This window comes from Hibiscus syriacus, unplaced genomic scaffold (assembly GCF_006381635.1).
Source record: "Hibiscus syriacus cultivar Baekdansim isolate YM2019G1 unplaced genomic scaffold, ASM638163v2 tig00110627_pilon, whole genome shotgun sequence".
In the NCBI taxonomy this organism is placed as follows: Eukaryota; Viridiplantae; Streptophyta; class Magnoliopsida; order Malvales; family Malvaceae; genus Hibiscus; species Hibiscus syriacus.
Genome location: NW_024062804.1, coordinates 445,509 through 469,498, shown reverse-complemented (window position 1 = coordinate 469,498; position 23,990 = coordinate 445,509). Strand labels below are relative to the sequence as shown.

General features: G+C 37.4%; 3 protein-coding genes and 1 pseudogene across 4 annotated transcripts; 3 read left to right on the top strand and 1 right to left on the bottom strand.

Annotated features, from left to right (window-relative positions):
- Positions 1-469: 469 nt before the first annotated feature.
- Positions 470-3,206, bottom strand: LOC120136381 (annotated as a pseudogene).
- Positions 3,207-3,629: 423 nt separating this feature from the next.
- LOC120136369 (UNC93-like protein 1) lies at positions 3,630-5,262 on the top strand. Its single transcript, XM_039152418.1, has 2 exons — positions 3,630-4,795; positions 4,980-5,262. The coding sequence occupies exons 1-2, from the start codon at positions 3,630-3,632 to the stop codon at positions 5,260-5,262; spliced, it is 1,449 nt and encodes a 482-aa protein (XP_039008349.1).
- A 795-nt stretch (positions 5,263-6,057) lies between these two features.
- Positions 6,058-8,440, top strand: LOC120136399 (translocase of chloroplast 33, chloroplastic-like). Its single transcript, XM_039152444.1, has 8 exons — positions 6,058-6,164; positions 6,359-6,466; positions 6,554-6,661; positions 6,765-6,889; positions 7,053-7,317; positions 7,599-7,667; positions 7,772-7,933; positions 8,016-8,440. Exons 2-8 carry the CDS (start codon positions 6,368-6,370, stop codon positions 8,082-8,084), a joined length of 897 nt encoding a protein of 298 aa, XP_039008375.1. The 5' UTR covers positions 6,058-6,164; positions 6,359-6,367; the 3' UTR covers positions 8,085-8,440.
- Positions 8,441-8,616: 176 nt separating this feature from the next.
- LOC120136358 (uncharacterized protein C594.04c-like) lies at positions 8,617-10,773 on the top strand. 2 transcript variants are annotated; one of them, XM_039152414.1, is made up of 3 exons: positions 8,617-8,643; positions 9,731-9,994; positions 10,155-10,773. In XM_039152414.1, exons 2-3 carry the CDS (start codon positions 9,731-9,733, stop codon positions 10,632-10,634), a joined length of 744 nt encoding a protein of 247 aa, XP_039008345.1. In that variant the 5' UTR covers positions 8,617-8,643; the 3' UTR covers positions 10,635-10,773. The 2 variants fall into 2 exon arrangements, with proteins under 2 accessions (XP_039008345.1, XP_039008344.1); XM_039152413.1 differs by lacking the exon at positions 8,617-8,643 and adding an exon at positions 9,202-9,645.
- The last annotated feature ends 13,217 nt before the right edge of the window (positions 10,774-23,990 follow it).

Genomic DNA, 23,990 nt, shown 5'->3' with positions numbered 1-23,990 from the left:
TAAGCACATCAAAAGATCTTATTGGTTTGAGGGAGTATTGTTCTTTTTAAAGGTCTTGGGTTCGAGCAGATATGTTAACAATGTATGTGTCCATTGTTAATTGTTAAGAAAAATTCTGAATTGATACTACTTTATAATTATCTCATACTATTAAAAAACTATTTTGTATTATAAGAAAAAGAGAAAATATGACCATTTTATTTTAATATTATTATTTTCTTTATTTTTGTTTTAATATTTTTTATAATTTATTTTAATAACATTTTGTCAATAATAAAATAATTATTTAGTTTAGTGTAGCAGTTAAGTGGTTTTTTTACTTTAAAGTCTTATTTAATTTATATCCCTTCCTCAATTATGTAATAATTACTTAAATTGTTAAAATATATAATGGTTATTTAATTGGTATATGTAATTTTAAATAAATATAACTTTTTCAATCAGTATATCTCATTACTTTTCTCTGTTAGTCTTTAGAAGAAAGAAAATGGTATTGCCGTTGTGTTTTATACATCACTTCTGAAGAATTATGAAGGTATTTCAGGCTACACTTATCCTTGGGTGCTTAGGATTTCATGAGTAATGAGAACTTCTGTTTGATTGTTTCCGGTCCTCATTCTTTACAGCTCAAGCGGTTGAGCTTTCGTAAACACAAATACTCCGCCACCACCGACGGCTCTACCCAACAGCATGTTCTGGTCCAGATACGAAAGGTAATAGAGTCCTCCCACCGATCTCCTGCAATCAGACATGCTTGAAATTTCATATGGAACATATTCAGATCAGTTTTAGGCTATGATGACCATACATGGGTCGATTATATACCTCCCGGTCCCGGGATTTGTTACAGGAACTTGAGCTGTAAATGTTCGGAGAAACTGCAAAATCTGCATAGAGGAAAGGAAACATTAAATGATTTTTCATAAACATAGACTAATGTATGATCAACTGTAAACGGATGTGGAAACACACGATTCTACTTGATTGCCAGACAAGCGGATGATTTAAATATGCTGAGTCACCAAAATGAACTTTTAGAACATCACTTTTCGGAGATAAGCTAATACATAAGATGATGAAGCATCAAAACCAGAAAAGCGTATTACATCTGTTCATTTGAACACAAATCAGTCTCTAATCAAAGGTCAAAGAAGAACTTTCAAAATCTAAATTATGGATGTAACTGCGTGTAGGACTTCAAGTTTAACATGGATCATGCAAATGGCCGAACAAAATCAAACAATGCCACGTTCTAACCAGAAATGCAGGTGATGATTAGATACCTGTAGACTTAAAAATGACCTTGGAAGGAGAGCTGGAGCAATCAGAGCTTGCAGCTGTTCACTGATTTTTATATCTTGAATTTTTATCTGTCAAATACATCTTGCAGGTCTGAGATCAGTTAAAACAAATATACATGTATGTATATGTAATCACTTTTAACTTCCATTAGAATTTAGAATAATCTCTAAGCATGGTCAGGGAACAGTACTAAAAGGCCTATTTATCAAGATAAAGTTAATTTTTCTTTGCAAATAGAAGGGCATGGAAACAAAGGAAAGGACTCGATATAGATGAGTTTGTGCATATAAATGTTTCACAAGAAGCCAGTGATGTACTAGGGATCACCTGAGCATTCTTTTTAATGACTAACTAGGCTCGTTTAAGGCTATTTTATTTAAGTCTAGTACGAGCCTACAAAAGAACATAGAGGCAGACATACTTCAAATATGCCCAGCAAAACTGTTTTTTTGGCTAGTGTAAACCTGGGGTGATCTCGCCGATTAATCAAACTTAAATGGCCATGAATTGCTACCATGCATATTCTTCAATGTTTGACTAATGTCCCGGATTGAAAAATAGATGCATGTGACAAACCTTAACCTTTTAGGAAGTAATGATTTTTGAAGTAGAAAATGGGAAGCTAACCTCTTCGAACTGAAGATAGATGTTTCGCACGGAAACAACATCAAACTTTGCAGAAACAACCAGAGTGGCGCCTTCTTGTTCCTGTAAAGCAAAAGAAAGACAACATTTGATGGTACTATCTTTTCTTCAACAATAATCATTTGAACACTTGAATACCTTACTTGGAGTATAAAGGTGCAAGGAAACAAACTGCTCCAGGATCTATATCTTACCCTAGTATATTAATTAGCATTCAAGATAACAACGGTGGAGATATTGAAATTAGAAGTTTACCTCTAACAAGTTCGGAACACTCCACCGAACAACATTTCTGATTACCCCTCCACGGAGCTGATCCCGGCATTCGAATTTCTGGAAGATCTGCCCAACCTAACCCAATTTGACAAGCAAGATATCAAAACAAACCTCTTTATTTAACATTACCTGAATTTTGTAGCAGCTGAGAACTAAACCTTAGCCTAAAACATGAAAAGCCTCCTCAATCAATCTAAATGCCAACTGCATTCTTAAAAAAAAAGGGCAAAGGAATACAATGAAGGAATTTCAGCGGTAGTACCTGGAAAAAAGGTAGCCTTGCAGCAGCTTCGAAAAGAACGAGAACATCTGGGGCAGAGGTGTACTGCAGGCGCCAAGTTCCATCCAACAGCGTCATGTCAATTGGTGCACCCATGTTGTATCCCTCTACGCTGACCTACAAATTTCACAACACCCAAAAAGAAAATGGCTTTTACTTCAAAATTAGCACTATTTCCAGTTTGGGTTTTGGGGGAAGAGATTATTTATACCAGAGCCTCCTCGATAATTGAACGTTGATCAGCAGTTGCAACAAGACCCCGTTGCGTGTCTTGAACAGAAAGGAGAAGATCATGTTTCTTGCTCTCTAACTCAACCGCAGATACCTCGAACCCAAAAAAATAAATCCCATCACTACCCAAAATTCGAAGAAAATAAATAAATAAATGTTCTGGAAAAGGATACAAGAATGCGAACCCGATTCCCGTCAGCAGCAATAGCAATTGAGCATAGAAATTTGTTGTGAAAAGAGCGTTTCATGTTGGTAACGAGTTTTGAGCTGAGGTCTCATCTCGTAGATAGCTCTCTTCCCATGTGTCGGGTATACCGAAGCAGCAAATGCTAATTCCATAATGTTTCAGAGATTGGGCGACAATGGGGATTAAGATTATTTCCCAAAACAACAGTTGATAAAATGAAGAAACCGAATCCAGTTAATAAAAGGATAGAATTCTGGGTTCCATTTTTGTCCACAACTTTGACTGTTGCTTACTTTGTTAGTCTTAAGACTAATTACTGGCTTACAGTAATAACCCGACCCGAATTACAAGTCATTACCGAGTTATCTCTGTTTTGTTGCTGTTTTGGAACCTTTCTACTCGTTAACTTAAAATATTCAGATTCTCTTACAGAACTAGGGACAGCTACTGCTCAGCAAAATCCATCCCAATATTGGCATGGCACAGGCAGCTATCGTGCTTGGGATAAAATGTTCATGAAATTAATGGGGAAAACAAGAAAAAAAAGATCTCGATATTTGCTTAGTTACTAACGGAAGACGATGAGAACAATGGGAGTTCCATCCAAAATTCCCCACGTCGAAACCGATGCGTCATATTTGCTTCTTATTTAAGATTCTTCTTTGGCCTCAGGAGAATCACGTTTAAGCAACTGAATCTGAATCAATCATGGGATTCCAAGGAGATGAAGAAACGGCAACAGCAGCTGCCAAAGCACCTGCAATATCTCCTTTCAGGTACAACTCACCCCTGGTTCAGGTTAGCTTAATAGGTCTAGTATGCTTCTGTTGTCCCGGCATGTTCAACGCCCTTTCCGGCATGGGAGGTGGCGGCCAAGTTAAAACTACGGTCGCAAATAATGCTAACACGGCTCTGTACACGACCTTCGCGTTCTTCGGGATCCTTGGTGGTAGTGTTTACAACATCTTTGGACCGAAGATTACCCTTGCCATGGGATGCTCCACTTATGTCCTTTATGCTGGCTCTTTCCTCTACTACAATCACTACCATGACCAGACTTTTGCTATCATTGCCGGTGCTGTTCTCGGCATCGGTGCAGGCTTTCTTTGGGCCGGACAAGGTGCTATCATGACTTCCTATCCTACTGCTGGTCGTAAAGGCATCTATATTTCTCTCTTCTGGACTATTTTCAACTTGGGTGGTGTCATGGGTGGACTCATACCTTTCTTCCTGAACTACCACCGGGAAGACTCGGAAACCGTCAATGACGGCACATATATCGCCTTCATGTGTATCATGTCAACTGGTGCCCTCATCTCATTGGCAATTCTCTCCCCTGCTCGAGTTGTCAGAGACGATGGTACTCGTTGCACCAACATCAAATACTCAAATGTTGCAACCGAGGCCATCGAGATCCTTAAGCTCTTTCGTAACCGGAAGCTGCAATTCATCATCCCAGCTGCCTGTGCTAGCAACTTCTTCTACACCTACCAATTCAATGATGTCAACGGCTTGATGTTTAATCTGAGAACAAGAGGATTGAACAATGTGTTCTATTGGGGATCTCAAATGATAGGTTCAGTCGGAATCGGATACATTTTAGACTTCAGTTTCAAGAGCAGAAGAACAAGAGGCTTGGTTGGGGTAGGGGTTGTCACTGTGCTCGGGACAGCAATTTGGGCAGGTGGCCTTGCCAACCAGTTGAATTACTCTTTTGACAAGCCTCCCAAGCGGCTGGACTTCAAAAGATCCGGCACCGATTTCGCCAAACCGTTCGTATTGTACTTTTGCTATGGTTTATTAGATGCCATGTTTCAAAGTCTGGTTTATTGGACAATCGGAGCATTAGCTGATAACTCAGAGGTCCTCAGCAGGTAATGGCAATTATATATCCACACACACTAAAATATAAAATATTTAAATTATACGAGAATTTAAAATTTTCATGAGGCAACCGCTCCCGTCAGCTCCCCTCGGTCCATCCTGTGACACAGATGATTAAAGTCCATAATTACATGAATCCATTAACTTAAAAGATTCTCCAAATAAAACTTGCAGATACGTAGGATTCTACAAGGGAGTGCAGAGTGCAGGAGCAGCAGTTGCCTGGCAAGTTGACAAAAACAAGGTTCCGTTGCTGAACCAGCTGATAGTGAATTGGGGGCTGACCACTTTGAGCTATCCATTGCTTGCGCTCCTCGTTTACAAGGAGGTTAAGGATACGGATAGCAGTAAACCTGCAACAGATGATGACACTGCTTCTGGACTGCCTCCCCCTGCTTCAATGAAAGATGGTTACAAAGAACTCGAAAACTCTACTACCACAGAGAAGGATGGTTAGGTACTTTGGCAAAATTTCCATACCTCCGAATGTTTCCATGTATTATTCCAATTGTCGAATACTTTAATAAATTTGATAATTCATGTATTCATATTAAATTTAAGTTTCTTTTAATGTTATAATGGTTTTAAAATATATATGTGTTGTATATTTTATAGTTCAACTTTTATACGTTTATATATTCATATTATATTTCACTTTATTTTTCATGTCATAGTGCATGATCAATAGTGGATGGTATCAACAAGTTCACAATGCTTGCAACCTAGAACCATAACAAACAATTCTAACAGTGAACTTAGTTAAGAAAATCGTGAAAATGTATTTTTCAAAAGTTACCTTTTAAAGTTTTGATGTTTGATATTATTATAAAAAATATTGTTAAAAAAATAAAATATATATTTTATATATGATATTATAAAGTAAAATAAATGAAACAAATATGTATTGATTTATAATTCAATATATATGTATATATGTATTGATAATACAGTGAATTAAAGAAATAACTTATACCTATATAAATTATTGATAGTTTAATGAAATAATTAATTTACACCGTTGTAATTAATTAATATTAAATAATTAATTTACACTTTTGGAAGCAATGTGGAACAGGCCTGAGTGAGTTAAATGGGTCGACCCGTATAGGCTGCATAGAAGAGTGCTAAAGTTTGAGCCAACTTGTCCCCAAACAGTGGATGAGGGCAGATTATGTAGTCTTACTTGAGACCCGTGAATTTCGATGAGATAGCCTTTCCCATCCCCCAATCCAATCCCCAATCATCTTCTTTCCTGTTCTCATCCACTTGCCCCACAAAACCCACCCCCAAAAACCTTTCCAAATTCTTTATTCCTCCCTCTCACGCTCTTTCTCAAGTTGCACCCACGAAGATACGCTGGTAAAAACACAGGTTCCTCCGCCAATTCTCTTTATTTCATACTGTCTAAATGAAACGCTCCTGTGTCATATTTCGGCTGCATTTCTAAGATGGGTCAAATCGTTTTTAGCATGTTATTCAGTTTTTGGGTTTAGGGTTATTGAGTTTATTGGAGGTTTTTTGAGTTGCTTTTTTTTCTCTGATTTCTTATACAGTTTCCCGTGATGGGTACTCCTCTCCCTCGTGAATGGCTTGGCCTTCAACAATTCCCCGCTGCTACTCAAACAAAATTGTTTGATTTGTTGGGAAAATTGAAGCAAGAGGTTTTGATGAACCCTTTAATCTATTTCATTTACTTCGACTTAATAACATGTTTACACAAGATTGCTTTAAATGTAAAAAAAATACAGAATGTCAATACTTTGACTATCCTTGTTATGGGCAAAGGCGGTGTAGGAAAGTCTTCTACTATCAATTCTCTTCTTGGGGAGCAAGTTGTTCGAGTCACTGCGTTCCAGGTGAGTATTGGTTTTATCTGTTACAATGCGTTCTTAGCTTGATTCGTTTATGCTGTTTAATCTTCTAAAGCTTTAATCGTCATTATATTTGTGTATTTTGCAGTCAGAGGGGCTGAGACCCGTAATGGCTTCACGCACCTGGGCAGGGTTTACATTGAATGTAATTGATACTCCAGGACTTGTAGAGGCTGGCTATGTTAATCACCAAGCTCTTCAGTTGATCAAAGGGTCAGTAGAGTAATTAAGCTGTCTAACCTAGAATCTTATATTCTGCATGATGAATATAGTTTTCGTGAATGCTAGTCATATTTTCATTTTAGGACTATTTTTAGTTTTCCTATATGTTATTGTTCATTTTGGTTAAAAACAAAATCTATTACTCGTCGTGCAGGTTTCTTTTGAATAAGACCATAGATGTTTTGCTTTATGTTGATCGCCTGGATGCCTATAGAGTGGACGACTTGGATAAGCAGGTCATAAGGGCTATTAGCAACAGTTTTGGCAAAGAAATATGGCGCAAAAGTTTGCTTGTGCTCACTCATGCTCAGCTTTGTCCACCAGATGGACTGAATTATGGTGTTTTTTCTTCTAAAAGATTGGAGGGTGTCCTAAAGGCCATTCGTGTTGGAGCACGTATTAGGAAAAAAGAGTTTGATGTATGTATTCTCTTTCAGGTTTATTTATGTTGGACGCATGTTGGATCGGATAAATAAAGGTGTTAGACAGGTTAATATGATAAGCTTATTTGTTCTCACAAAGATTCCTTGATGTCTAACTAAAATAGTATTTGTCACTCATTTGTAATTCCGTTGTCTGAAAAGGATATCTTAGCTTGTAAATTTATCTTTATTAGTTACTATTTCTTTCTGTTGGTATGCTTAGAGTGCTGTGATCGCTTTTTTTTTTTTAGATATTTCCTTGCTTTTGATGCTTGTAGGATTCTGTCATTCCTGTTGTTTTGGTTGAAAACAGTGGAAGGTGCAATAAAAATGACAATGACGAAAAGGTTTGAACCTATGCTTTTTTACCTCATATTGTGCTCTCTATTTTCACCTTTTCATATATTTGATTGCCTTGATTCTTTGATAATTACATGTTATATCTATACAGATTCTTCCCAATGGCGAAGCTTGGATTCCGAACTTAGTAAAAGCCATCACAACTGTTGCAACGAACAAGTGTCAAGTTATTGTAATTAGCAAGAAGTTGGTTGATGGATCTGATGCTAACGATAAAGGAAAATTGTGGATTCCAGTTATTCTTGGGCTTCAGGTAAAGTTTCCACAGTTTCTATTTGTGCTGAATTGGAACAAAAATTAATGTTTTCTAATGCCCAAGTTTTTTGTTGCTTCAGTGGTTTGTTATCAAATGGATTCAAGGAGCAATAAAAAGGGATATTGCAACTGGCAATGGGCCTATATGAGAACAACATGAATGGGATCTGCTCGAATGCAAGTTTCATCTGGTCTTGTTAAACTTTTTATATCATATTGGGTTTCCTTTTTTTTTTTGGGTAAGATGAATAAGAATCCTAAGAAGTTTGTTTTGTTAGTTCTATGCATATACTTTTAATGGGCAGAGGCTGTAGTCGGATGGGATACCATTGAGCTTTTGTAGGATTTAAGCAGATATATGCAGGCGAAGGTTCTTTTGTTTCACTTCCATGTATTCCCGTCTGTTTCTTTTGTTTTCTTTTCTCAAACTACATGTATTGGTGTCTTTGTTCAGAGACATTTATGATTTCCTCCAAAGTATGTCCCTCATTTCTATTTGAAAGTACTTCTTTCATATCCTTTTGTGCTAGAAAAGAATTAGCTCTTTCTTGTGGACCATTTGTCGTTGTTGTTTAAGCTCATTAAGGTGCAAGGAGCATCTATCGATAACGAGAATGGTCTGGCCCAGCCACCTTTGCCAGGCATGGTAGTGGTACAGTATACTGGCTACCTTATTTTTTGGTGCGTGAATTGTGGGGATTTGTGCAGGTTAAGTCACCACCAGTACAAGCTGCTCTCATTATTGCATGCACTTCAATCACTGCAATACTTTATTTCATTAATTGCTTTGCTTCTCCCCCCCCCCTTTTTCTCTCCTCTTTTTATCAATGTTTCATGCTCATGGTCATTTGCACTCAAGATACGGTAAAATATAGCTTCTAATATCGGTTGTATCGAACGTCTTCTATTATGATTTGGAATTTTTAGGGCGATGCCAAGTAAGATCCAATCTATCCTCAACCAATGGCTTGTAAGAAAAAATGTCATACTAAATTTTGCAATTCTATTAGAAGGACAAATCAAATACTCTTCCTTCCTATTACACTATCATTTGGTTTAAGTTGAAATAAAAGAAGAATTTAAATCCAACTATTTTAGGTAAAATTACATGTACCTATCTTTGAAATGAATAATTTTTTTCACTAAGAGTACAGTTACGGTAATTTTCAGTATTTTTTTTTAAAATTTTATTTGATCTATGTTAATTAACAATGCCAAACCAAACCAACATGGTCCTTTGACAAAGCGTTGTCCGAAAATTATGAGGAAGCATCGTGATTGAAGATTCGGTTGAGGCGTGGGACTGGAGCCCATGCGCCACCCTTCGTCTCCATGCACACCAGGTGAAAATCAGCCTAATCATTTTGTCTTCTCTTTAGCTGTGTCCCTCAGAGCAGTGAAATAAACCAGTTGCTATAAAAGTGGTGCCTCGCTCTCCCTCCGACCCACACTCCCCGGGAGAAAACAAAAACGGAAACAAACATGAGCAGAACAAGCAACTTGAAAAATGCCGTCGTGGCATTTCTTGTTCCTCTCCCTTCAATTCTCTTCTATCTTTATTTCCTTAGTCATTTCCACAGCAACAACACTTTCCTTTCTCCTGTTTGGTCATGGTGCTTCCACCACCCTTTTCTGTTAGCCAATGTCTTCTTTTTCTTCAATGTCAGTGTCCTCTTCTGGCTCATTGGTTTCATCCAATCCAGCAACTGGGTCGGTGATTTTTTTATTACGTAGAATTCTTAAAAAATAATTTAAATTCTACTTCTTTTTATTGGCTTCTTTTGGTTGGTTTCAGATGATTGATCTGTATTGGACGGTGATACCGGTGCTGTTACTTCATTACTATGCAACCCACCCTTCGGCTCAATTTGATCCGTGGAGGTCAATGGTCGTTACAGTGTTGACTTGGGTTTGGAGTATTAGGCTGGCCCATAGTTATTTCAGGCGAGAAAAATGGCAATGGGGTGCCAGAGAAGACTGGAGGTTCGCTGATATGCGCTTACAGTACGGCAAGAATTGGTGGTGGATTTCCTTCTTCTCTGTTTACGTTTCTCAACAGGTGATTCTCCATAGATTCTGCATTATCCGTTTTGGTTCTTTCTAATCTCTAATAACAAATAAAAATTTGGACCTCAAGTAGAAGAAAGCAAACACCATTAAATTAATAAAAAAGGCTGACGAGAGAACATACATTGAAGTAAATGGTGATTCAACTGCAGATACTTCTGATTGGGATATGTCTTCCACTGTATGTCGTCCACTCGGTTGATAAGCCCTTAAATATCTGGGATGTTGTTGCTGCTGGAGTTTGTTTGTGTGGCATTACCATAGCATACTTCGCAGATACACAACTGCATAATTTTGTGACTAAAAATACCAGGCTAAAAGAGCTCGGAAAATCTATGGTCCCGAACCTCGACCGCGGCTTGTGGCAGTACTCCCGCCATCCAAACTACTTTGGGGAACAACTATGGTGGTGGGGGCTGTTTGTATTTGCATGGAACTTGGGTCATGGATGGACCAGTGTGGGGTCTTTGATCAATAGTATGTGCTTAGCTTATGTTACTTTTCTAGTGGAGCAGCGGATGTTGAAGCAAGAGTACAGAGCTGAAGCATACAGGTTATACCAAAAGACAACCTCAGTGTGGGTACCTTGGTTCAGATCTTCTGCTATAGCAGTGAAGGATAAGGATACTTGATCTGATATTTTGTTCCACTGCCAATTCTGAAAGAAACATGTTTGTGCCGGTCGTTTAATACTTCGTTATCCTGTTTTGGTGTCGGTTTGAGAAGGGGGAAAATGGTAGTTGTCCGTGTAGTCAGAGATTAGCCTATGGAATCAAGTGAACTATTTCTTCACTTGCAATAAAAAACTGTTTTCATTGTCTCCGCATGGAAGAAAATCTTGTAGTTGAAATGGTGACCCAACCAAATATTTGTTTATATTTAAACAAAGTTGCTATGGGTATGGGTATGGGTTTGGGTTTGAGTTTGAGTTTGAGTTTGGACTTATTATCGAGATGAGAATTGGTCTACAAAAAAAATTGAATTAAATACCTTAAAAAGGAGGAGGTATAGTGATAAAAATTATATCTAGTAAATAATCACTTCGATCATTTCTTTAATATTTTAAACTTTAACGTTTTATTTTAAGACAAAAGAATTTTTCGGATAAAAATTATTAATCAATAAAATACTAACGCTTTAAAATAGGAATTTTTTATTCTAAAATAAAATGTTGAAGGGTTCCCCCTGCATATACCTAAGCATAGTTTTATCTCATAGATGACTTTTCTTAATAAATTTCCTACAAAGGATAGGCTTCACCGTATGGGGTTTATCAACGACTGCAAATGTATGTTTTGTGATGATCCTCTGGAAACAAGGGATCATTTGTTCCTCCTATGTCCTATGGCAGACATCTTGTGGAAATCAGTCTTCTCTCTTTATGGTCTTCAATTTATATCTCGTTCATGGGATTCTTTTTGTGCGTGGGCAAGTTATTCTTGGAAAGGAAAATCTATGCTCACTTCGATTTTGAAGATAGCTCTTAATGCTACTATCTACTTTCTGTGGGATGAAAGAAACAAAAGATTGTTTCAAGGCCGATCTAAAAATGCACAAGAACTGTTCCTTGCCATTAAGGATTGTCGAAACGATTTTTTTCTTAAGGTGAGAAAGTGAGATTTTTAAAACCACATCAATTTTTAACTTATCTTGTTCAATCAATTTTTAATTTAAAAACAAATGCGTTTTTAAAAAACTCTCGTTTCGAAAAGTTTGGATTTTCTTTACGATCGAAAAAAATGCGGTTCAAAGAGTCGCCACCAATATTCGATTAAGGTGTGATTGGCACCCAAAAATATTTGTTATTTTAAATAAAAATTAATTTTAATTAAAACAACAAGTTAAGGTATGCGTTACCAAAATCGAGTTCCGGAGTCGGTTACGTGCAGGGAAGGATTAGCACCCCCACAACGCCCTAAAACGGTACATAGTCGATTAATTAATGTATTTGCAATGAACTTTACAAATTCGAATTTAATTTAATTTTTGATCCCATAAAACAAAGATGTAAATTTAAAAACATTCAAAAGCACTCAAATGAATTAAAGTAAAATTACCAAGTCGTTTTAGAAAGATAAAGAATGTTCGATTATTTACAAATATCGAGAACAGATCTTAAAAGCTATAACAACCTTTTCTCGATAAATTTAAATAAACTAACATTTCCTTTTCTTTCATTCCCAAATTTTAGGTGACGAATCAATTTTTGGTTTCACTTTCGGGATACACTTTTAACTTAAAATGGTCATAACGACCTCTAATCAGTTAAGACATGCCACTCAAGATAATTTTAAATTAAAAGTGTATTACCCTTAATCCAATTATGTAATATGTTGAGTTATGCAAATGAGGTTACTATGCGAATCGTGCAAAAAAATGTCATGTAACGTGAAAGAAAAAAAATATTACATACATGCATTTAAAATTAAAAAAGCTATAAACAATGCATATTAACATATAATGTACAAATATGACTCAAATATAAAAACAAAAACATAACATACTAAACTAAAAATTTAAAAAGTGTATATACATATTAAAATTAGGACTAAATTTAACTAAATGTAAAATTAGACATATAAATCAAAAATAAAAACAGGGACTTAAATAAAAAAAATACGCATAAATATAAAGTATTTAAACACAAATAACCCAAAAAAATTACAACTAACACAAAAATTAGGAAAACTACGAAATCAGGACAACTACAAAATGGCAGAATTCGAAAGCAGTCCTAAAGGTGACTAAAGTGTAAATAAAAGCTAAACATATGTGGACTAAACACTAATTTAACTCTAAAGTTACAATGGCTAAACACTAATTAACCCTAAAATATTAATATTTAACCTAATAAAAAACCTAAACTAAAATATCACTTAGACGCACTTCTAATTTCCCTCACTCCTCTTCTTCGTGCACTGCCCACACCAGAGAATACCGCCGTTCCATCGCCCTTCACCATCAGAATGGACGTCGGCCACCTCTTGTATGCTCATCTCTCAACCTTATTCTATTAAACTTATATGAACGCCACTCAAGCCTCATCTCCTCCACTCTCCTCGTCTTCTTTCTCGGCGCTGCACTCTCTTTTGAACACCGTCGTAGCCGTTCGACCACCATATCTTGGTTGCCTCTTCTCCACTCGACTGCATCCCCTCATCGCTTTGTCACTTCATTCGAGTTTTTCGCCATAAATTAAAGTAAGTAATCGGAAGCGTAGTTGTTGGGTAGAATGATGAAAGGTTCTAAGGATTTGTGATTAATTTTAGGGGCTGTAATTTGAGATTTATGATAGGAAAAGAATGAGCTTTAGGTTTAGTTTGGGTCTCGATTCGTTCAACCAACAATGGTGACTGTCGGAATTGGGTTTGAAACCAATTTACGAAATCAAATGGAGCTTTCGTGGATCTCGATCAAAGGGGACGAAGGGTAAAGAAAGTAGAATGGATAATTTAGCGTTGTTTAGATCGTTATTTAAGTTCCTCCGGGATTCTTAGAGGTGACCGGAGAACAAGATGGCCACCAAGTAGTGGGGAATTTCAATGCTTTTGTGGCCTTCAACCATCGCTGCCGAGAGTCTTCCCCAGACGAAAATTTCAACGATAGGTAAACTTACTGTTCTCTCACCGTTTCCTACTTATTTCTCTTAAGACTTCACCTCTAACTTACGGATGATAGCTACTCAAGGAAACCTAACGCCTCAACTAAATGCTAAGTGATGGCTACAATACAAATAAAGAGTATAATCGAGCAAGGTAATGTAACTAACAAGTCTTTCCTGTATTTTCACTTGTTTAGAAATAAAAACACTCATAAAAATTACTAGAAATTGAAATAAAGAGACAAGATACCAAAAGAATTGCTCCTTGCTTGTTATTGCTTTCCTGAAAAATGACAATCCAACCTCTGTTACAATGCTTGATCTTTTAATATGTAAATGTTGTTTACACTATTTTTTCCTATTCTATCGTGTGAAAAAAATGGTCTATCCTCCTTCTCCTAATGCTCTCTGTTGCTTGATAATTTCTCCTCCTTTTCTCTGGTCGATAGATAGTTTTTTAGTGGTCCCCCTCCCCCTTTCGTTTTTTTCTTCCAAAACTGCTCTTCAAATCATGCCCCCGATTGTTTTAGTTAACTACTGAAAACTGACCAGTTACCATACGTGTCCTTTTTTTCTGATTGCAGTACATCAAAGCAGTTGCATGGTTAGACAGCTCCAACCAACCAATCCATTGGTTCGGGCTTGCTCCTAAACCGGGCCTTTATTTGGGTTATGCATGGGTTGGGTTCTTCTTTAGGCCTGCCACTGATTCGGGTCTGCTCCGACTTGGTCCCGGACAAATCGAGTATCTATAGTTGCCCCTCTTTGCTCATTCTCGTATAACGAGAATAGAGCAAAGATCAAAAGATGATCGAATTTTTCCGGTCATGAGAACTTCAAAAGGTTAAACCACTCACTGTTACTTCGGGATAAATGAGACTTGAAAAATCTTCAAATGACGGGTCCGCTCCCCATTCTTTCAAGGAGTATAAGACTCGAACAATCTTCGGTAAATGTGTTTGCTCCCCATTCATTCAGGGAGTATAAGACTCAAATGATCTTCAATAAACGGGTCTGCTCCCTATTCGTTCAGGGAGTATAGAACTCAAACAATCTTCATAAACGGGTATGTTCTCTATTCCTTCAGAGAGTATAGAACTCGAACAATCTTCAACAAACGGGTCTGCTCTCTATTCCTTCAGAGAGTATAGAACTTGAACAATCTTCAACAAACGGGTCCGCTCTCTATTCCTTCAGAGAACAATCTCAAAAACACATCCACTCCCTATTCTATCAGAGAGTATAGAACTCGAACAATCTTCAATAAACGGGTTCGCTCCCTATTCTATCAGAGAGTATAGGACTCGATCTTCATAAAGTGATTTACTTCACTACTCTTCCGTGAACGCTTAAGATTAAATTGTTTCGAATGTCAAACCTGAAAATCAAACATTATCAATCATGAACATATGATTGAAAATATTATACTAAAAAAATTTAGAATTTGAGAAAATTTCTGATAATCCATCTCCATCGTGAAAACTTGTCTGGAAGCCATTGGATACGTGAATCTACTTTGGCTTAGTTTTCGTCTAAACATCATTCTTTTCAAGATCTCTAAACTAGTTATCTTCATCTCAATGCTTCAATATCTTCAATCTTCAACTATCTTTGGGAAACCTGTAAATGCTTAAGTCATCATGGAATTATGAATGCCATGATCCTATTCATGCCTAAAATGTATGCAATTTAATGCATTTTCTTCTTCGAAAGAACACCATCTCATTTTGATCTTGATGGAACTCGGTTTCGTCTTGGGCATAGAACATTTGACCAGTTCACCCCAGTTGTCAATCTCAATACTATATCCTTCGGTTTAATAGGACCTTGACTTTTTTCTTTCTTGAAACCCACTAGTACCCATGACCAACTTCTTGATAAATGACAATCTCCTTGGGTCATCTTTTAATGGCTGAGATTTTCTATGAACTCCAAGGTTTTAGTTTCACGTAGCCACACAAGCTTACATGTTTAAACCATTGTCATCTTCAGAATACCTGCATTTTCCAAAACCTTTTGCACAATAATATAAAATGATCTCATGTACTTCAAGTTAAGCTATATGTTTTAACTTTTCCAAAATAAGATGCTAGCAAAAAGGGACTTAACAAGAAAAGACATCTCTTTATTTATATAAATGCAAAGAATTTTTAGGTAACTACATGGCAAACTTTTAACTGAAAAAAAGTAAAAGAACAAAAGAGTAGGCGTCTTCAAATATCAATAATGCAAATGCTTTTGAACTGGCACGCCGTTAGAAGGTCTTGAGTGTAGCTTCTGTCGAAAGGATCTCCAAAATTGTGATGATGCTTAAGAGTATGAAGCTACTTCTAAACTCCCAAATCTCCATCATTGGATGCCCTAAACCAGTATTGAATCTTATGTGCATTCAATTTCTCTCCTGGTTGTTTTCATCGAGACTCATTAATCTTTAGTCTCAACCCTGATCGCCAACTGTCATTGTTACTACCCATATCAAGAGCTCTTTATACTTCCAAAATCAATTCAGAACCTCCATCATGCACGAATTCTGATTTTAAACAAAACTCAAGTCGCCCTTTGCGGGTTTTCAACTTGAGACCTCATTTGGTTTCAAGACGCCCTTTGCGGATTTTCATCTTGAACTCCCCTTTTATTTCTTTTTCTTTTTCATTATTTTTTCTTTTCTTTTTTCGTCCTCATTGTTTCTGTTTCTTTTTTTCTTTTCATTTTTTCCATCATTTTTCATTTTTTCCATTTTTCTTTTCTTCTTTTCATTTTTTTCATTATTTTTTCTCCCCTTTTTTATTTCTTCTTCAAGCGAAATATCTCTTAACAGCGTCGAAATTCACTGGATAGGGTAATTCTGATCCGTCTATTTCAGTTAAGACTAGAGCTCCCCCAGAAAATGCTTTTTTGACAACATAAGGTCCTTCCTAATTGGGCATCCATTTTCCTCGGAAATCCTTCTGAATAAGCAAAATCCTTTTAAGCACCAAATCTGCCAGTATCATAAGTTTTTGGTACATATGACTATGACAAATAGTTTTCAATCTCTTTTCTTCAATCAGATTCAACAGCTTCCATCCCATAAACCAAAGAAAATGGAGTTGCCCCAGTTGAAGTCCGTATTGAAGTTCGATAAGCAAACAGAGCAAATGGTAATTTTTCATGCCAATCTTTATAGGTCTCGGTCATCTTCTCTATGAGCCTTTTGATATTCTTATTAGTTGCCTCTACTGCTCCATTCATCTTTGGGCGATAAGTGGTGGAATTATGATGCTTTATTTTGAACTGCTTACAGACCGAGTCCATCATCTTATTGTTTAAATTCAATGCATTATCAGAGATAATCCTCTCTGGTAAACCATATCTACAAATGATCTCTTTCTTTAAGAATTTGCATATTGTCGACTGGGTAACATTTGCGTAAGAAGCTGCTTCTACCCATTTGGTGAAGTAATCTATGGCTACCAGAATGAAGCGATGACCATTTGAAGCTTTGGGTGAAATTTGTCCAATACATTGAGAATGGCTACATGCAAATGATGAGGAGGAGTATGTATCTTATCTCCATAAATCTGACATTTGTGACATTTTCGGGCATAATTGATACAGTATGTTTCCATAGTTTACCAATAATACCCAAATCTCATAATCTGCCTAGCCATAGCATGCCCATTAGCATGGGTACTACATATTCCCTCATGCGCTTCTTCAAGAATCAACTTGGCTTCTTTTGCGTCCAGACACCTTAACAGGATCTGATCTAGACTTTTCTTATACATAGTCTCACCATCAACCACATACCCTGATGCCATTCTTCTAATGGTTCTCTTATCATTCTCAGTGGCCTGTACTGGATAACTCTGATTCCTTATATATTGCAAGATATTATAATACCAGGGGTTTCCATCTTCTTCCTCTTCAATATTAAAACAATGGGTTGGATACTCATAAGCTTTCATTTCAATGGGCATCATATTTAAATGCTCGTTCATCTTAAATGTCGCTGCTAGTGTGGCCAAGGCATCTGCCATTTGATTCTCTTCTCTGGGGAGATAATTGAAAGTTACTTCTTCAAATTCTTTAGCAAGTTCCATAACCAACTTACGGTATTCTATAAGCTTAGGATCTTTTGTCTTCCATTCTCCTCTGAGCTGGTAAATTACCAAAGCTAAATCCCCATACACCTTGAGCATTTTTACTTTGCGTTCAACAGCAACTCTAAGACCCAAAACACAAGCTTCATACTCAGCCATATTGTTTGTACAATCAAAATTAAGTCGATTGGTGAAAGGATAATGCTCTCCCTCTGGTGAGACCAAAATTGCCCCGATTCCATGTCCCATGGCATTTGAAGCACCATCGAAGTTCAACTTCTAATATTTACTAGTGGACGTAACTGCTTCTTCCACCGAAATATTCATTAAATCCTCATCTGGGAAATCAAAGCTCAACGGCTCATATTCTTCCGAAGCCCTACTTGCAATGAATTACGCTATAGCACTTCCTTTTATTGCCGTCTGGTTTACATACTGGATGTCAAATTCGGACAATAGGATCTGTCAACGAGCTAATCTTCCAGATAATGCAGGCACACCCATTAGATATTTCAAGGGATCAAGCTTTGATATAAGCCAGGTAGTATGATACAACATATATTGCCTAAGCCTTCGGGTAGCCCATACTAAAGCGCAACACAACTTTTCAATGGGTGGGTATATAGTCTCACATTCAGTGAACTTGTTGCTGAGAAAATAGATAGCTCTTTCTTTCTTCTCAGTTTGGTCACATTGCCCCAGCACACACCCCATTGAATTTTCATAAACTGACAAATACAAAATCAATGGTTTGCCTGAGATGGGTGGCGCCAAGATTAGAGTACTCAACAAATATCTTTTCACTGCTTCAAAAGCTCTTTGACAATCCTCACTCCATTCCCCTGAGTTATTCTTGCAAAGAAGGCGGAATATGGGATTACACTTTTCTGTCAGTTGTGAAATAAACCGAGCTATATAATTCAATCTCCCCAAAAATCCTCTGACTTCTTTTTGTGTTCGTGGGGCTGACAAGTCTTGAATAGCTTTTACTTTATCTGGGTCTATTTCAATTCCTTTCTGGCTTACTACGAAACCCAATAACTTCTCAGATGTCACCCCAAAAGTACATTTATATGGGTTGAGTTTTAATTGGCATCTTCTTAGTTTTTTAAAGAGTTTTCTCAAATTCCCAATATGTTCTTCATCTGTCTTAGCTTTGACAATCATATCATCGACATAAACTTCTATTTCTTTATGCATCATGTCGTGAAATAACATCACCATGGCCCTTTGATATGTTACCCCTGCATTCTTCAGTCCAAACGATATTACTTTATAACAAAACGTTCCCCACATGGTAACGAATGTCGTTTTTTCCATATCTTCAGGGTTCATCTTAATTTGATTATAGCCAGAGAAACAATCCATAAAAGAGAACAAAGAATTTCCAGCAGTATTATCCACTAGAGTGTCTATATGTGGCAAAGGAAAATTATCTTTTGGACTAGCTCGGTTGAGATCTCTGTAGTCGACACACATTCGAACCTTCCCATCCTTCTTCGGTACTGGGACGATATTCGCCACCCATTCAGGATATTTAGCCACTTTAAGAAACTCGACATCAAATTGTTTCTTCGCTTTCTTTTTAATCTTGAGCAGCATCTCAGGTCTCATTCTTCTCAGTTTTTGTTGTACCGACCTACACTCAGGCTTTATTGGCAGTTTGTGGAAAACCAACTCTGTATCTAAACCTAGCATATCTTCGTATGACCAAGCAAACACATCCTTGTATTCTCGAAGCAATTCTATCAAATCTTGTCGACCTTCAACTGACAGAGTAATACCAATTTTTACTTCTCTCTTATTCTCATTTGTCCCCAAATTCAAAATCTCAGTAGACTCACTATGAGATAGAATCTGCTTATCTTCATTCTCCATCATTTTTAGCAGTTCAGAAGGTAGTTCACATCCCTCATCATCATCACAATCCTCGATTTCCCCTTGACATATAGGCTTCTCGAAATAAATATTTGGGTCATAGTCATTAGCATTCATATTATTGATATCTGAGCTCCTGAAAGAAAAACAAAAGAGAAGATATATACACATATATACATATGGGATGATATTTTCCCATATAAATAAATAGAAATAAATAAATACATACATATATACAACAAAGAATGAATGAATGAAATGCATGGGAGAATGTTTTCCATTTGGAACTAACAAAATGCATCTTTTATTGAAAGCAAGAAAAAACAAACAGCTTAACCCTTTACATAAAATCACCTATTGCCCCAGGGTATGAACTACAGGGAGAAAGTTCCAGTGCATTACTCTGTAACAGATTTGTAAACTACATGCAGTTCTTCCGCGGTCCAATTGTTCAACATGAAGCCCGGCGGTGCAGGATAAATGCCCATAGCTCTCATTTCCTCAAACTCACCATCAGTTATAACATTAATGCCTAAATCTCCCAAGGCATTCTCAACCATCACCTCAGTGTTCCTTGAATTCCCTTGAAATATATACCCCCCGGATATGAAAATACTACTCAACGGCGGGAAGGTCATGGGTTCCCAACTAAGGTCTTCACCAGCCAATCTGGCATTTCTCATTTCCTGACCCTTCTTAATTCCCCTCAGCTTATCCCTCGGAGTTGGATGATACCCCAAACCAAACCGATCTCTTTTAGTAACAGGGCATATTGGATTTACCAGTCCTTGTAACTGACTTCCTAACCCTTTTCCAACTGTTGCTCTTCTTCCAAGGGTCAGCTTGAGTCCCATTTTGGTACAATTTGATAGTCTAGGCTTTGGTATCATCATGCCTTCAGCCACAAGCGTAGCATTGACAAACTCCAGTGATCTGAAAGAACACTCGACTGCTTGCTCATCCATTTCAATAGACGGAGCAGTAGTAGAAACAGAAGCAATAATGTCCTCTTCAGTATGAATACATATCAACCTTCCATCAATCACAAATTTCAATCTCTGGTGCAGTGTGGACAGAACTGCACCGGCCTGATGAATCCAAGGTCTTCCTAACAAATAGTTGTACGTAGGCATAATGTTCATTACGAGAAATTCAACTTCATAAGTTGATGGACCAATAGTTAGAGGAACATCAATCTTACCCAACACTTCTCTTTTAGTCCCATCGAAAGCTCGAACCACACTTTGGCATGTTCTCATAAGTGTACTATCTAATAGAAGCTTCTTCAGAGTCACTAAGGGCATCACATTCAAAGCCGAACCATTATAAACCAAAACTCGGATCAACACATGCCCTTTACACTTAACTGTAATATGTAAATCCTTCTGATTACCAATCATCCCAGAAGGGGTCTCATCATCAAAAAAGATAAAAAAATTATCAGCTTGTATATTGGAAACTAACTGGTCCAACTTTTCAATGGGCAACTCTTTCGGAACAAAAGTATGGTTCAAAATCTTTAACAGAGCATTCCTATGGACCTCTGAACTCAAAAGTAATGATAAAACATAAATACGGGCATGCAACTTGTGTAACTGTTCCACGACACTGTATTCACTGTGCTTCAGAAACTTCAAAAATTCTACCGCTTCACTCTCGGTTACTGGTTCATTGATAACAGACTCATCTTCTTCTATCTGCATATCAACCTTTTTCCCCTTATCAACCGCAACCTTCTTCTCAGACTCTTTAGGTGGATTAAGAGAATAACACCTACCACTTCTGGTAAAGTGTCCCACCTCATGTACTTCCTCATTCTCTTTTGTTATATCTCTCATTTGGCAATCATATCTCCAAGGCACTTGTTTATTATCCCGATATGGGAATGGAGATGGAGGTGTAATAACCACTTTCGGAGTTACCTTTTCAGGCAATCGATTCTTGGGAGTAATGATTAGGGGATAACTAGTATTGTATACCCCTTTAGACGATCCTTCTGAAGCGCAAACTTCCACTTCCTCTTCTTCAGTAATCTCTTTAAAGAACTCAATTTCTTTACTGTCCATCATGTCTTATACCAAAGATAGGAAGTCAGGACATTGCTGAATATTGTGTCCTTCACTGTTATGATACTGACATACCTCTCCACTGTTAAACTGTTCACCCATCAAACTGGGCTTCAACAATCCTATCTTGACCATCTGGCACCACACCCAACTCATGGGTGATACCACATCACTAACAGTCCTTACAATTTTCTTTTTTTCTCTTCAGTAATCATGTTAACTCCTGCCCCTGCATGGCTTGGCAATGGATTCTGAGCTATATTCGGCTGCTCACTATCACCAAAGTTGATGACATTTCTCGTTCTCAAAGCTTGGACAACCTTCTTAAACGCATTACAATTCTCAATGGAATGCCCGGGATTCCCTGCATGATACTCACACTGAGCACTAGCATCATACCATTTGGGAAAAGGAGGTTGTATTGGTGTCACGTGATACGGTGAAACTACATGCCTATCATACAAAATCTGAAACAATTCTTTATAAGTCATCGGGATAGGGTCAAATTGAGGCCTCTCTCTCCTTTGGTCCCTTGCTCCTTGTCTATTGTCATTTTGTGTTGATGACCCTACTCCTTGAGGACGGGAAATAGTGATATTATTAGAATCATATTGCCTCACGTTACTGACTTCGTTTTCCTTTTTCCTCGTTGGTGATCTCTTACTAGACTCTCCTCCCTCAAGTTTTCCATTCTTAACCGCTATTTCAATCATTTCTCCCGCCATAACTACATCAGCAAAACTTCGATAAGGATTGCCGATAAGATGTGAGAAAAAAGGAGCCCTTAAGGTATTGACAAAAAGCATATTTGTTTTCTCATCTTCCAATGGTGGATGGACTTGCACCGCTACATCTCTCCATCTTTGAGCATATTGTCTAAAACTCACGTTAGACTTCTTTTCCATTCCTTGCAACATCATCCTATTGGGCCTAACATCTTTCACATGTTTGTATTGCTCAAGAAATGACTTAGCCAAGTCTTTCCACGATTTAATATTAGCTCTACTCAACTGGTTATACCACCGGATTGCCGAACCAGTTAAGCTTTCCTGAAAACAATGTATCAACAATTGATCATCCCCTATGTATCCAGTCATCTTCCTACAGAACATCGTGATATGCGTAGAGGGACACCTGGTACCATCAAACTTCTCAAAATCAGGAACCTTGAACTTTGGAGGCAAAACCAAATCCGGAACTAGACTTAATTCCTTCACGTCGAATCCATAGACACTAGTATATTCCTTCATGGCTCTGACTTCTCTTTCTAGATGTTTCCATTTTTCTTCCAGCGGATTGTTTTGGTCCTTCTTGGCTTCTTCATCAAGGTCCAGAACTTGATGATATTGATGTTCTTCCTGATATGAACTAGATCCAGGTTATACATTAACAGAAGCACCGACTGGATTATTATGCACCTTTCCGACATGAACAGGGGTCACTTGAACGTTCTGAGATTGTTCTGGGCTGAACCCTGGAGGAGGGTCCTCAGTTACAACTCCTGGTAATGGGCTTTTCCTATGCTCCGGATTTCTTCCTTCCAACATACTCGCAAACTTGGCAAACATCTCATTTTGCGCATTTAGCATGTCTTCTTGCATTTTCTTGATATTATCTTGTAACTCTAATTGAGACTTCTCAATTTGGGCAAGTTTGTCCTCCATAACTTTCTTCCTGGTTCTATAGGTATGCTTGGGATTTTACAGTATTACTCTGTCACATAGTCATTTTATTATCGCTAATATTTATTAATGAATATGAAATATATGATTATGAATGAATAAAATGCGATGCAAAAATTTAAATGTATTAAAAAATGCATATGCAAAATACAGGGTGTTGATCCTGGAACGACTCCTTAGAACAACTCTTTATATTATAACGATGTTCAATTACAAAGTTGAAACATATCACAAATAAATCTGCACCATCTCTCCTATTTACTGTACATGTGCTAGCAACTCCACGATTTTCTGGTTTTCTTCAGCCTTGGGATCCAGTTTTTCAGTCACATCAGCAGCTTCCTCAGATAGAATGACCAAATATTGAGTTATTCTCCAGTAACAAGCAATAAGGTCCTCTCTTTGCTTAACTCTCGCCTGAGCTCGCTCCCATCGAAAACGCCACTGTATATCCCCCTCATAAGGAACTATCGATAACTCACTTGCTTGCCTCTAAAAATCTTGAACCATGGCTTCAAGCTCAATCACTTGTTTTTTCAAACTCTCAACTTCCCTACGGCTTGAGCTACCTTCCTCACTTCGGTATCGTCGTAATGCAGTCTCTAAACTTGAAATCTTCTCATTCAACTTCTCATTCTGGGCTTGACTCTCTTGTAACCGCTGCTCTAAAGAATCCTTT

What these genes read in the sequence shown, in the direction of transcription:
- LOC120136358 (XM_039152413.1), top strand. Translation starts at nt 9,418, where the DNA reads ATGAGCAGAACAAGCAACTTGAAAAATGCCGTCGTGGCATTTCTTGTT. An exon ending in TCATCCAATCCAGCAACTGG is followed by an intron (nt 9,646 to 9,730) that starts GTCGGTGATTTT and finishes GGTTGGTTTCAG; the next exon opens with ATGATTGATCTGTATTGGAC. An exon ending in CTGTTTACGTTTCTCAACAG is followed by an intron (nt 9,995 to 10,154) that starts GTGATTCTCCAT and finishes ATTCAACTGCAG; the next exon opens with ATACTTCTGATTGGGATATG.
- LOC120136369 (XM_039152418.1), top strand. Translation starts at nt 3,630, where the DNA reads ATGGGATTCCAAGGAGATGAAGAAACGGCAACAGCAGCTGCCAAAGCA. An exon ending in AACTCAGAGGTCCTCAGCAG is followed by an intron (nt 4,796 to 4,979) that starts GTAATGGCAATT and finishes TAAAACTTGCAG; the next exon opens with ATACGTAGGATTCTACAAGG.
- LOC120136399 (XM_039152444.1), top strand. Translation starts at nt 6,368, where the DNA reads ATGGGTACTCCTCTCCCTCGTGAATGGCTTGGCCTTCAACAATTCCCC. An exon ending in TTCGAGTCACTGCGTTCCAG is followed by an intron (nt 6,662 to 6,764) that starts GTGAGTATTGGT and finishes TGTATTTTGCAG; the next exon opens with TCAGAGGGGCTGAGACCCGT. An exon ending in CAGTTATTCTTGGGCTTCAG is followed by an intron (nt 7,934 to 8,015) that starts GTAAAGTTTCCA and finishes TTGTTGCTTCAG; the next exon opens with TGGTTTGTTATCAAATGGAT.